Here is a 15161-nt window from a genome sequence, read left to right as displayed (position 1 = left end):
TATAAAATAAAAATATCTAAAAGAAAATATGTAGGGCCTACTTTTTAGGTATCTTATGAAATCATATGAAATATTGAAAATAATTCTTTTTATTTATATTTTATATTTTTAATATTTATTTTTTACTTACTTATATTTATTATACTTATATCTATGAGGTGCTTATTCTAAGTAATTACTTAAAAAGAATTCATATAACAATTACCTCATGTAAGTAAGGTTCTTTTTCCATGTCTTTCTATCAAACTGAATATTAATTTGCACTTAATTTATAGAATCCTTGGGAAAGGATGGATATGTAATTATAGATTGTGTTCCTTTTACTGTAAGGCTGTGAAGTCTCTGGCTGTCCAATAAATATTTGATAATTATCATTATGAGGAAGTAAGCTATTATTTTTGAAACTAACAATTCCCTGGTTTGATTTATACTAATGGGTCAAATTTAAAACTTAAAGACAATGATTAACTTATCCATTTTCAGGTGTTTTATATTATCATTCAATTCCTTAGTCCACAACCAACAGCAATAAGGATTCAAAGGAAGAAGGAGGACAACCTAGATTGGGAGGACTGGCAATTTTTTGCTAGAAATTGCAGAGATTTTGGCATGGAAAATAATGGAAAATTGGAAAATCCTGATTCTGTCAACTGTCATCAGCTTTCCACGTATGAATATTTAACAAATAACTATATTTGAAGGAGTTCATTTTAATAGACTACTGTGTTAATAAGAAGCAAAGGTAGACTAACTCATTAGGCTGGTAGAGATTTCACTCTACCACTAACCTTCTTGAGGCAGATTCTTTTAAGAGTCCCCCCAACTTGAGATTTAAACTGCATTGAAATTCTCATGGAAGGGCCTGGGAGTCATAAGTCTGTTAAACAACTGACTCTTGGTTTCAGTTCAGGTCATGATCTCAGGGTTGTAAGATCAAGTCCCATATCAGGCTCTGCACTTAGCATGGAGTCTGCTTGGGATTCTTTCCCACTCCCTCTGCCTAGCCGTTTGCTCCTCTCCCTGCTCCCTTGCTCTCTCTCTCTCTAAAATAAATAAATCAACTTAATTAAAAAATGGAGTTCTCTTAAAAGACTTGACAGTATCTTTTGTTTATAGTCTCATTTGGACTTTATAATCTGATTTTTCAATTGTTTTAGCAATATCTATATTAATAGAATTTTATTATGCCCTCTAGAAAATGTTTTACTATGTTTTTCTGTGATGCTATTATATTTGCACACGAAATATCTGAGATATGTATGTTTCCCAGAATGAAGAATTCAAGCTATTACAAATATTGTGTAGTAATGTCTCAAAGTTATGATGTTTTGTTAAAAATATGAATAGCTTTTAATGACTTCCAATTTTTTTCACCAACAGTTTTACTCCATATTCCCATGGTAACATCACATTTAGCATTCTATCACCTGGACCAAATCATCGACCTGGCTACAATGACTTTTATAATACCCCATCTCTTCAAGAGTTTGTAAAAGCCACACAAATAAGACTTCATTTTCATGGACAGTACTATACAACTGAGACTCCTATCAGCCTCAGACACAGATACTATGCAGTCAATGAAATCACCATCACTGGGAGGTAATGTTAATTACCACACTTTGATGGCAGGATCCTTTTCCCTTTGAGTTTTGTTTTCAACCAGATTTTTGTCATACTTATTTAAAAATACATTAAGATTTCGATCAATCCAGATTCCAAACTTCACATTTTGAAATGGTTTCCTCCTCTAAGATTTTTTGGAAAGATTTGTATGTAATTCTTTTCTGTATGTAGGACCACACTGTTATGGAATCAATTTTCAAAAGCTAAAATTGGGTTTAGAAGGTATGATACCCTGAATCGGGCTTAGAAATAATTTACCAAGTATTTTGCTAGTTTTTTTCTGGAGTATAATTTTCAAGTGTTCTTGAAATCAGAGAGTAGGAGCTAGATTTCAAGTTACAACTATATTACCATCCACTCTGTAAGTACAGGGCTTGATCTCTCTGAGTTTACAATTCACAAGTTTATGGGGAATATTTGTCTTCCTAGGAAGAAAAACTAATATTCCCTAAATAATTTATAAACATCTGATTATATTTGAGAACATGGCTCACAATATATCAAAACACGGATAACTGGAGATACTCACTGGTATGGAAATGGCACATATAGGTTATATTTAGAATCAAATTGTGCTAGAAGAGTGATATGCACTGTAAATAAAGTACATCTCTAGAAACAGACCAAAATACCAAACTATAAGTATTGTTTTTTTAGTAATACTGTAAGATAAATAATAATACTATTAAATATTCACCATCTAACTTTGGGGGAAAAAATCCCAAATAATTGAAATATGTTAATTTCATCCTGCAGTTTATTTTAAACTTTCTAGTTCCAATTCTGTCTTTAACAGTTTCAGTAAATGCCTTGGCAAGTTTGCTACGTACTGTCGTAGGTGGAAACAACCCTCAACTCTTTTCTAGGGAGTCTTAAAAATTACCTTCTCAGAACAATATGGTTTGGATATTGATAACACTTTATCCAGTACTTTAGGATTAGTCAACAGCTTTCATGAACATCTATATGATAAAAGAGAAACTGAATTTTGTGTTGATTAACATACTTGACTTCCTTGTTGGATCCACACAGTGGATATATTCACAGGTCCTTAGATATATTCATAGTTGAGTTGGCTTAGGAATTGTCTGATGTTCCTGTTCACAGATGTCAGTGCTATGGTCATGCTGATAAGTGTGACACAACAAGCCGGCCCTATCAATGTCTCTGCTCTCTAGAAAGCTTCACCCAAGGACTTCACGTGAGTTCTCTGTTTGATACATGGATATATATTTTTAAAAAAGTGGAAATGGGAGAGGGATGAAGAAATGGTGAATATAAATTTAAAAAAATTGTTATCATGGTACGTTAGTCACTATACAGTACATCATTACTTTTTAATGTAGTATTCCATGATTCATTGCTTGCTTATAACACCCAGTGCTCCATGCGATACACGCCCTCCTTAATACCCATCACTGGGCTAACCCATCCTCCCACCTCCTCCCCTCTAAAACCCTCAGTTTGCTTCCTGGATTCCATAGTCTTTCATGGTTATCTCATCCTCTGATTTCTACCCCCCTTCATTTTTCCCTTCCTTCTCCTAATATCCTCCACGCTATTCCTGTATTCCACAAATAAGTGAAACAATATGATAATTGTCTTTCTCTGCTTGACTTATTTCACTTAGCATAATCTCCTCCAGTTTCATCCATGGTGATGAAAATGTTGGGTATTCATCCTTTCTGATGGCTGAGTAATATTCCATTGTATGTATGAACCACATCTTCTTTATCCATTTGTCTGCTGAAGGGCGTCTTAGCTCCTTCCACAGTTTGGCTATTGTCCACATTGCTGCTATGAACATTGGGGTGTATGTGATCCTTCTTTTCACTACATCCGTATCTTTGGGGTAAATACCCTGTAGTGCAATTGACGGGTTATAGGGTAGCTCTATTTTTAACTTTTTGAGGAAACTCCACACTATTTTCCAGAGTGGCTATACCAACTTGCATTCCCACCAACAGTGTAAGAGGGTTTCCCTTTCTCTACAACCTCTCCAACATTTTTTGTTTCTTGCCTTGTCAATTTTTTTCCATTCTAACTGGTGTAAGGTGGTATCTCAGTGTGGTTTTGATTTGAATTTCCCTGATAGTTAATGATGTTGAACACTTTGTCATGTGTCTGTTAGCTATTTTTTTTTTTTTTTTTACTTCTTTGGAAGTGTCTGTTCATGTCTTCTGCCCATTTTTTCTACTTGATTATTTGTTATTTAGGCATTGACTATGAGAAGTTCTTTATAGGTCTTGGATACCAGCCCTTTATCTGTAGCTTCATTTGCAAATATCTTCTAACATTCCATGGATTGTCTCTTTGTTTTGTTGATTGTTTCCTTTGCTGTGAAGAAGCATTTTATTTTGGTGAACTCCCAAAAGTTCATTTTTGCTTTTGTTTCTCTTACCTTTGGAGATGTGTCTTGAAAGAAATTGCTGTGAATGATATTGAAGAGGTTACTGCCTATATTCTCCTCTAGGATTTTGATGGATTCCTGTCTCACATCAAGGTCTTTCATCTATTTAGAGTTAATCTTTGTGTATGATGTAAGAGAGTGGCCCAGTTTTGTTTTGTTCTTTAAGAAAACTGTCCCATTTATAATAGTAACAAAAGCCATAAGATACCTAGGAATAAACCTAACAAAAGAGGTAAAGGATCTATACTCTAGAAACCATAGAACACTTATGAAAGAAATTGAAGAAGACACAAAAAAATGGAAAAACATTCCATGCTCATGAATCAGAAGAATTAATGTTAAAATGATTATGCTGCCCAGAGCAATCTATACTTTCAATGCCATCCCAATCAAAATAACAATGGCATTTTTCAAAGAGCTGGAATAAACGATGCTATAATTTGTATGGAATGAGAAAAGACCCCAAATCACCAAGGAAATGTTGAAAATGAAGAACAAAGCTGGGGGCATCATGTTGCCTGATTTTAAGCCATATTACAAAGGTGTGATCAATAAGACCGCATGGTACTAGCACAAAAACAGATACATAGATCAGTGGAACAGAATAGAGTCCAGATTATGGACCCTCATATTTATGGTCAACTAATTTTTGACAAAGCAGGAAAAAATATCCAATGGAAAAGAGACAGTCTTTTCAATAAATAGTGCTAGGAAAATTGGACAGCTATAAACAGAAGAATGAAACTCGACTATTCTCTTATACCATGCACAATAAGTATAACTTTTTAAACTTAATTTTGGTCTACCTTCTGGGTTTGAATAAAAATAAATTGATATGAGCTCAAAATATCAGTTATTTCAGGAAATTTTTGGTAGAAAAAGAAGCCATCAAAAGGATGAAAATGTAGCAGTGTCTGGGTGGCTCAGTGGGTTAAAGCCTCTGCCTTCAGCTCAGGTCATGATCCCAGAGTCCTGGGATCGAGCCTCACATCGGGCTTTCTGCTCAGTGAGGAGCCTGCTTCCCTTCCTCCTCTCTCTGCCTGCTTCTCTGCCTACTTGTGATCTCTCACTGTCAAATAAATAAATAAATAAAATCTTTTAAAAAATAAAATAAAGTGTTGTTCTTATTAAAAAAAATTAAAATAGAAATAGCCAGCATCAACATTAGTCACAGCTGATATGAAAGCAGGTATAGCAGCAGTAACAATCATACCAATGATAAAAAATAAATAGTATGGAGTTTTGGTAAGTGATATTTAAGGCAATTGATATCAATTTGGGGGAAAAAAAGTTAAAGCCCTACTTCATCGTATGTATAGAAGTCCAGGTGACTTAAAGACTTAACTATAAAAGTAATTATAAATCTATTAAAATAAGGATTAAAATTTCTAAACCTAAAGCTAGGGACTTCATAAGCAAAACAACTACAAATAGAAACAAAGAAATATATCAGAACCATGAAAAAAATTATTGACATATTTTGTCATATACATATTTAAAATTCTTTACAGTGTAAGGACTAATTAATTGGATGAACTTGATTGATTCATTCTTATTCAGCCATAATTGTGTGTTTAATTTTTTCCCAACTTGATTGGTTCTTGATTTTAAATTTAAAGTAACAATTATTATATTTTTTCTGGTGTCTTCTTCTTTTAATTCTTTAAGATGCATATTTCTCCTTCCTTGCAATCAGGGATTTCTTTTATTAACCTCACAATGTAGCACTGTCAGAGATTCCTACTTGTCTCCTAAACTTCGCCTCATATGTGTGTTTAATTAGTCACTTCACTTTTCTCTGTCATTTGTTTTAAGATATCATGGAACATCTTGTTTTTTAAAAACCGTCTGTCAAGATTTTAGAAACTCCATTTCTATCTTCTGAGATTCTTAATCTGATCTAATTTGTTTCCAGTGACAACATTAGTGCATATAGTTAGCAAGAATATTATTTACAATTCAGACTTTCTCTAGCACATTTAGGATGTATCCTTGCCCTCACTTTCAACTCAGTCTTTGATTTGGTTACAGCTTTCTTTCTTTCTATGTGCTCAAGCCAAAACTTTCATGTTCTAATTCAGATGTTCCTTTGAACTTATTCTCCAGATCATTGCTTTATATTGTTGATCTTTTAATTTATACTTTTAGTCTTCACCACTGGTTGATAATTGCTTTGAACGAAGGAATCTTTTACATATTTTTGGATTTCTAACATCTATAGGCTTTGAATTTGGTTTGATTAGAGTATCATGAGAAAAACAATCTTTTTAAAAAGCATTGATTTTAGTGTGTTTGATTGTATGGCTTATCATATTGTCCCAGAAAGGAAATTAATTGGATGAACGTGATTGATTCACTCTTTATTCAGCCATAATTGTGTATTTAAGTTTTTGCCAGTTTGATTTGTTCTTGATTTTATAGTTAAAGTGACATTTTATTTTATTTTTCCTAACATCATCTCCTTTTGATTCTTTAAAATAGACACTTCCCTTTCCTTGCAATCAGTAATATCTTTTATTAACCTCACTCCTCCTCCCCAAACTCACCAAGAGCTCAGTTAAAACACACTCAGGGATGAATTCAGTGAGGCACCTCGATCTGAATTTGTACAATATATGCAAATTAAAGACTGGGTAATGCTTTCATATGATATGTTGTTTCCTGAGCTTCTCTTGCTTTGTTTAGACTAGTTAATTCTCATCCCTTCAACCCCTACCCCTGTCTCCCTTTTCCTTTTGATATCCCATCCTATTTTTTCCCCTTTCTCTCTCTTTAATTGCTCACAGTTGAGTGATTGATATTTTATGATTCTTGGATGATTTCATGCTTCCCCTTAAAAATAGAGCAATTAAATGAATCAAGGCTCATGATTGGTTTCAGAATTCAAGTTGGGATTTTCAGACTTGGTCTCAGGTGGTGACTGTTGGATTATGAACTAGCGAAATAATTAACTATAATTTAGGTTGAGAATACATTTTAATGCTTCTTATTGAGATATTATGTGTCTTTTGGAAACAAAGGTAGAAAGTTGACTTTTTTTTGTTATTCTCTTCCTTGACATATTTTGATAATTTATGAATTTAGCCATAAATAAAAAAGCAACATATATCACTCACTTAGCAAAGTTTGGTAAATGTAGCTGAAGGGAAAAATTCAATAGACTTTTGAATGATTTCTCAGTGCTATGATATTTTCAATAATGCATTGAAAATGAGAAATGATTTTATAAGGCATTCAAAATATGCCATTCTCTTATTGTTATCATTCAAAGTATTTTAATACATGTGGGACTTACATATCTGAAAAAGGTATCTTATAATAATTTCAAAATATATTTATTCAAGTGCTTTTCACATTGTTCTACTTTTTTAAAATATAAGTTTTAATATAAGCCATCCATTTCCTATTGGAGTCAGTGTTCTTTTTAAAGATCTGGACATAATCCAAAAAAGAATATCTTCAATTTCACAGTATTATGCTAACCATTAATAATATTACTCAATAAACAGGGCTTCTGTGAATTATATTACAGCCATTTGGCAAAGAGATGAAAACGTAAACCTTGAGAATATGCCAGTTCTTGGCAATTGGCAGTCCTATAAGAAAGTGTTTTTAGAGGAAGTGAAAATGAATGAAGTTGGAGAAAGGCAAATTCAGAAGCAAGTTCTGACATAGAACCATTCCAGGGAATTTTCTATATAAAGCATTTAGTTGTTTATAAAGTTGATGTCATAATCAGTGGTCCACAGGTGGGAACAGTGTTTAAATAATTTGTTACTTAATTTCTGGAAAGAATTTCCCCTTTTCCTCCTCCTCCTGTTCCTCCTCCTCTGCTGCATTTTTGGCTTCTATTAATCAGAAAATAATCCAACTATGCTTATGTTTCCCCATCAGCCTAACTCAAGGTAACAATTACCCTCTTTGGAGCAGTATCATTCTTTGGTTTGCTACCATATTCACTACTGTCTATGGCCTTATATTTGGGTGAACTCACTTATGTTAATACCTCCTCCTCTTAGTAGATTAAGACTTTCACTAGTAGTGAGAATACATGATTAATTATTCTGGGAATAGCAAGATTGACTAATTCATAACTTCATTGGTATATCCCATTTCCTTTGTCTGCTCACAAAATTAAAAACAAAGCAAACTCTTAAGAAAAACTATTACTGAAGACCTCTATGATCTTGAGTTAAACTTCAAGCCAATTGACTTTATTCTTAAATATTTCATTGTATTTTGTGAAACCTGAAACATCTACCATGGAGAGGCTCAGTGATTCTCCTCAGCACTACTGTATGGAACTCTGACATATTTTGGTGGTTGTACTGGCAGTTTTAAGGATTTGAGTTTAATGTATGTTACATACCATAAGTGATAATTGCATATTTCATTAATAGGGAACAATTTTAGAGTATTTGTGACATTTCTCCTGTAGAAATGACTGAAACAGTGAATAGTTTACTGGTTCCATTTTAGGATTAATCTAGAGCAAAACAAATCCCAAAAGATTATACTGTTCAGTAACTTTTAAGCAGAATTGAATGTTTCAAAGGAGAATTCAGGATTACAGGGCATTTAATTCTTTGTGAATCATTTGATAAGAAATACATATTCTCTTTCAATGGTTAATTTTTGGATAACAGATAATCACTCTTACTTACACATGTATTTTAAAATTTAAGTGTTTTTTTTTTTATTTTGAGATAATTGAAATTCATATACAGAGATTTTTTGTACCTTTTATTCAATTTGAACCATGGTAACATCTGGCACAACTAGTGATTGTTCTTTTTAATCAACCTTCCTGAAATGATTTACATATGATAAAATGTACCCATTTAAAAATATATAGTTTGGTGAGTATTAGCAAATGTATACTCTTGTGTGATCACCTCCATATTCAAGATCAGAATATTTTTGCCTCTCCAAATATTCTCTTATTCTCTTCTGCAGTCAGTGTCTCCTCCCCAACCTTCACTCCTGGGAAACCACCAGTCTGCCTTCTGTCACTATAGATTGGCTTTGCATGTTCTAAGATTTAATATCATGGAGTTATTCAACATGCATTCTTTTGGTGCATAGATTTCTAAAATGCCCCCCTACCCCACTGCTAGTCTCCTCACATTTTTTTTTTTTTGTTTTTAAGATCATTTCCTAACTACTTACGCTATTAGCTTTATTGCAATAATGTATCTCTGGTTCACCTGCTCAAGAATTCCATTGTAACTATAAAAAAAAGTATGCTTCAGGTCTTAGATACAGAATACAACCTAGGGATTGGAAGCTTAGGTATGTAAATTTATGTCATCTAACACGGTTACATAGAGTATACCCATTACCCCTCCTCTTCTCTTTACCTGGGCTGAGAATTCACGTGTTGATAAAATCAAGCTTTGAGGAGTGTGTTATCAGTTGAAACTTGCATCTTTATGATTTTTCATTTTCTTTTAATAGTTATGTTAATCTTTCAGGGACTCTTGGTTAAGAGTGATGCAATCATCAGTGCCTCCGCCAAGCACTGGTACTTTGTTGGCTACTTAGCTATTCTTTCATCATTTTGTGACATCATTACCTGCAAGGGTGGCCAAGTGTTCACAGAGCAATTTATTAGTAACCATGAATACTTCTCTTATTCTTTGGCTCTGATTTGTGACCCTTTTATAGCATTAATCATGGCTTTTATGAATTAACTACAATCAAGCTATCAATATTTTTGTTAGTATTATAAATAGCAGAGCCAGCTTAAAACATTTTATATAAAAGGTCTTCCTACCATTCAATAATTTGAATGGTGCCAACATCACACTTTACAATGCTTATTATGTAAATGACTATTTCCTGTTATTTTAGAAAGTGTGTTCCTTTAGAGCACTAAAGTCCAAAAGTATGAGTCATCATGACTAACTTAAGTGATATTTTCATTATACATCAAGCTTTCCCAGTAATGTTTTTTGTTTGCTCACAGAAAGATGTTACTCTAAATGAATTTCACTTTATACTCTAATCTTGTAAATACTAATGAATTAATTTTTTATATAACTAGCCTTCAGATAGTTCATATCATAGAATCTCTATTGGATGTACGTTTAGTGAATCAAGGCCCCAAATCTCATTTCCTATCTGGCACACAGTGATGTTATTATTTTTAATCTTTGTACTAGTTATTCCATGTTCATAGACAGGAAGACTCAGTATTGTCAAGATGTCTGGTCTTCCTACCTTTATCTATAGCTTCAGTGTAATCCTGATCAAAATTTCAAAAAGTTATTTTGTGGATATCAACACATTATTTCTTTTTTTTTAAATTAAGTTCAATTATCTGACATATAGTACATCATTAGTTTTTGATAAGTGTTCAGTGATTTATTAGTCACATGTAACACCCAGGGCTCATCGTGTCACATGCCCTCCTTAAAACCTATCACCTGGCTACCCCATCTCCCCACCCCCTCCCTTCTGTAACCCTCAGTTTGTTTCCTGAAGTCCAGAGTCTCTCGTGGTTTGTCTCCCTCTCTTATTTCTTCTCATTCAGTTTTCCCTTCCTTCCCGGATGGTCCTCTGCACTATTCCTTATGTTCCACATATGAATGAAACCATATGGCAATTGTCTTTTTCTGCTTGACTTATTTCACTTAGCATAATCCCCTCCAGTTCCATCCATGGTGATGAAAATAGTAGGAATTCATCTTTCTGATGGCTGAGTAATATTCCATGGTATAAATGGACCACATCTTCTTTTTACATTAATCGGTTGAAGGACATCTCAGTTCCTTCTGCAGTTTAGCTATTGTGGATATTGCTGCTATGATCATTGGGGTGCATGTGGTCCTTCTTTTCACTACATCTATATCTTTGGAATAAATACGCAGAAGTGCAATTGCTGGTTTGTAGGGTAGCTCTATTTTTAATGTCTTAAGGAACCTCCTTATCACTGTTTTCCAGAGTGGCTGTACCACCTTGCATTCTCACCAACAGTATGAGAGGATTCCCCTTTCTCCACATCCTTGCCAACCTTTGTTTTTCCCCATCTTATTAATTTTTTCTGTTCTAACTGGTATAGGGTGGGTTCTCATTGTGGTTTTGATTTGTATTTCCCTGATGGCTAGTGACATGGAACATTTTTTCATGTATCTGTTAGCCATTAGTATGTCTTCTTTGGAGAAGTGTTTGTTATGTCTTCTGCCCATTTCTTGACTGGATTATTTGTTTTTATTGGTACTGAGTTTGAGATGTTCTGTATAGATCTTGGATATGAGCCCTTTATCTATAGAGTCATTTGCAAATATCTTCTCCCATTCTGTGGGTTGCCTTTTAGTTTTGTTGACTGTTTCTCTTGTTGTGCAGAAGGCTTTTTATTTTGATGAAGTTCCAATAGTTAATTTTTGCTTTCGTTTCCTGTGCCTTTAGAGATGGGCTATTTCTTAAGGTTGTTGGAAGGATACAAGACACAAAATAGCCAAGACAATATTGAAAGACAAGAACAAAGTTGGACTCCTGACATTACCTGACCTCAGGATATAAGTTACAGTAATTAAAACAATATGGTCTTGACAAAAATAAACAAATAGATTAGTGGAATGGAATAGAAATAGACCCACATACATATCATAAACCCTAATGTAAACTGTCACTTTGGTTAATAATGATGTGTTAATTTAGGTTTATCAGTTTATAACAATAGTCTACTCTGATGCCAGATGTTGAATGTTGGGGGTTCTGTGAATAGGTAGGGACAGGAGGTATATGGGAACTCTGTATTGGTCTCTCAATTTTTCTTTCAACTTGAAAATGCTTTAAAAATTATAGTCTATTGAAAAAGTAGCACTTAAGACTGACAGTAATGATTACATTTAAAGAGACCAAATCAAAGGTTTTTTTGAATTATTCTTTTTTTTTAGATTTATTGATTTATTTTAGAGAGAGAGAGAGAGAGTACAAATGGAGAGAAGGGTAGAGGCAGAGGGAGAGGGTAAGAGGAAATCCTCAAGAAGACTCCCTTGTAGGAATGGAGCCTGATGTAGAGCATGAGGTGGGGCTCGATCCTAGGACCCTGAGATAGTGACCTGAGCTGAAATCAAGAGGTGGCTGCTTAACTGACTGAGCCACCCAGGTGCCCCAGAAGTCCTTAAGTTATTCTTGAAGAGTGTGGAATATTTTCAAATTTTAATTTAAGCGACATTTTTACTTAAGAATAACACAGCAAAAGAGAAGAAATATAGTTTATAACTTCCCCAAAATATGGAAAATAAGGAAGAAACATCTTTCTTAAAATAAGACAAAAAAAAAAGAGTGGGAAATAAGAATATAAAATATATGGAAAATAGAAAGTCATACTGTATGATGTCTAACCTAACACATAAATAAATAAATAAACCAGACTGACAGAAAAAAAGAAAATATAAAGCCCAAATATCTCAACAGTCATAACAAATATAAATGTGTTAAACTTGTCCATTAAAATTAAGTGCTGTCATACCCACAAAAATATAATATCTACTGTTGTCTGAGCAAAGCCTGCATTAAGGTGAGACAGTACCTTAGACACAAATTTTAAGAAGGCACCAAAGAACTTACTAATCAAGATAAAGAATATCTTAATGTAATACTTAAAAAAAGACAAAATAATACTAAAATCTAGGAGGAAAAATGTGTAAACATTTAAATAAAAGTAAATTGTTGTTTTATAATTCTTTGTTACTTAGCAATGAGAACAGTTTCCAGTCAGCCACAACTCCTGCCTAGCAGTTCTATAAGGCTCTCCTGTGTCTGCCTCATATGAAGGTTGGCCGTGGTTTGGAAACAGATTGGACAAGATGATGAGTTATATATAGCTATACTTTTTGATTATATAGTGTTTATTAACTTTCTCCACAATATAGGAGGATATTTTATAAATGTATATAGGGGTACATAATTTTATTTGGCTTTAGGTTCCAATAGGGTTCAACATGACCCTGATGTTGAGATGGTGAGACATATACCTAAAACACAAGCACACATGAGGCTTAAAAATTTAAAAGCTGCTTAAGCTATGCAGTATTCGATAAAATAGATTTTAAGCAAAAAATTTTATGAGAGAAAAGGTGTTTTATTACATAATGGTAAATTATATAATTTAAAAATTACATACATCTGATAACATAGATTCAAAAGTATATAGCAAAATTTGACAGAACTAGAAGGAGAAATTGACCAATCCAACATCAATGTAGGAGACTTTCATATATCCCATTTGGTAATTAATCAAACAGGCAGTTAAAAAATTAAAATCCTTAATAATTGAGAATTGAAGTAATTTGAAGCCTTATCTAATAGATTCCTGTATCCAACAATGAAAAAATGCACATTCATGTCAAGATCATATGGAAAATTTATGAACATTGATCATATACTAATCAATAATAGTAGTCTCAACAAATTATATAGAATTTGTAGTCATGACACATTGTACACAATAAGTAAATAGTTCTAAGTAAATTAATATATATAGTCATTTCACTATTATCCAAATGAGTCAAGAAAAGTAAAAATAGATGGAAAAAATCCCAACTAAACTTACAAGCCTTTTATTAATCCAACAAAATTTTATTGACTACTCATTTGCTGAGCAGTAGGTTTACATCTCTGGGCAAGACACAATTATTCCTCTTCTTAAAGAGTTCACATTCTCCTAGGAGTTGTTGTTGGGGGGTAGGGGAGGCAGAAGAAGTAAAATAAGCAAGTTAAATATATAGTGTGTTGGGGTTTTTTCTGAAGGCATAGTGCTTTATTTTGAGCTGTGTCAGTAGAATGAATTGTGGAGGCCAGGATGCCAAATCAAACAAGGAGAGTACAAAAAAGAAAATTTAAGATCACTCTCCCATGTAAACAAAGCCAAAGATTTTTAAATGTTGAACCAAATCTAGCTTTTCATAAAAACAATAATATATAGTAGCCAAATTGGGTTTCTCCCAGGAATGCAAGTAAGATTTAATATTAATAGAACTATCAGTATAATTCATCAAATTAACTCAAGAAAGTAGAAACATGATCATTTCAATAGAATTGGAAAAAAGCAGTTGATAAAACTTAACACCCATCTAATTAAGGAGGGCACGCATTGCATGGAGCACAGGGTGTGGTACATAAACAATGAATCTTGGAACACTGAAAAAATAAAATAAATTAAAAAAAAACATTTCATAATATTAAAAAAAAATGAAACTTAACAACCATCTAGACAAGTGTTTTTAGGACACTCTCGGTTGAAGAAGAGCCTCTTAACCTGATAAAGACCATCTGTAGTTTTCTAGTCTTAACAGTGTACATAATGGTAAATCCATTGAAGCATTCCCTTCAAAATCAGGAATAAGACAAGGATGTCTATTATTCTGCATTTTATTGGAAGATCTAGCCAGCTCAATATGATAAGAAAAAGAAATAAACTCTTAAAAATTAGAAAGAACTGAACTGTCAATGTCTGAAGATAAGTTAGGCAGAAAATGCAAAAAAGAAAATTCCACAAATTATTAAATATTAAGGAGAATTCAGTAAGGCAGATAGATATAGGATAGAAATGTGAAAATAATATGCCAAAATAACATATGGGAAATTTAATTTAAAAATCATTCTCCACAGAAAATATAGAATGTCTTTACAACTCCTGAATACAAGAAGCATAACTATGAGAGAAGAAACTAATAAATGTGGCTACATTGTAATTAGAAACTTCATCAAAAGCTACCATTTAAAAAAAAGAAAAAGAAAAGTTACAGATTAGCAGATTATATTAGCAACACAATGCAACACAACACATATAACAGACAAAGGGACCTTTTAAATCAGACTGATTGAAAAGCAGACCAGGAAAATTGAACCAGCTAATTTGCAGAAGACGCTAGAAATGACAGCTCAAAGAATCAATATACATATGAAAACATCTGCAATTTTACTGGTTATCAGTAAAGTAATCATAACCATGAGATAACATTTTATTCTCATGAGGTTGGTAAAGATTCAAAAAAAAATCTGAAAATTTCAGTTGCTGACAAGAGTGTAGATTACTGACAATGCATCTACCACTGACGGGAAGGAGCCATCACTATGGGAAAACAATTTGCAGATATTTAAATGGATCCTTATA

General features: G+C 33.0%; 1 protein-coding gene across 1 annotated transcript in view; it reads left to right on the top strand.

Moving 5' to 3' along the window:
* Nucleotides 1-15161, top strand: part of USH2A (usherin) — a 678599-nt gene that overhangs the window by 66846 nt on the left and 596592 nt on the right. The window contains exons 6-8 of the mRNA XM_032872913.1: nt 484-668; nt 1381-1602; nt 2734-2827. Of these exons, the coding sequence (XP_032728804.1) occupies nt 484-668; nt 1381-1602; nt 2734-2827 (501 nt within the window). The remainder of the gene's footprint in view (nt 1-483; nt 669-1380; nt 1603-2733; nt 2828-15161) is intronic.

Source organism: Lontra canadensis, unplaced genomic scaffold (assembly GCF_010015895.1).
Source record: "Lontra canadensis isolate GAN:19392208 unplaced genomic scaffold, GSC_riverotter_1.0 scaffold46, whole genome shotgun sequence".
NCBI lineage: Eukaryota > Metazoa > Chordata > Mammalia > Carnivora > Mustelidae > Lontra > Lontra canadensis.
The sequence above is the reverse complement of the archived record's forward strand: the minus strand, read 5'-3'. Positions and strand labels throughout refer to the sequence as shown.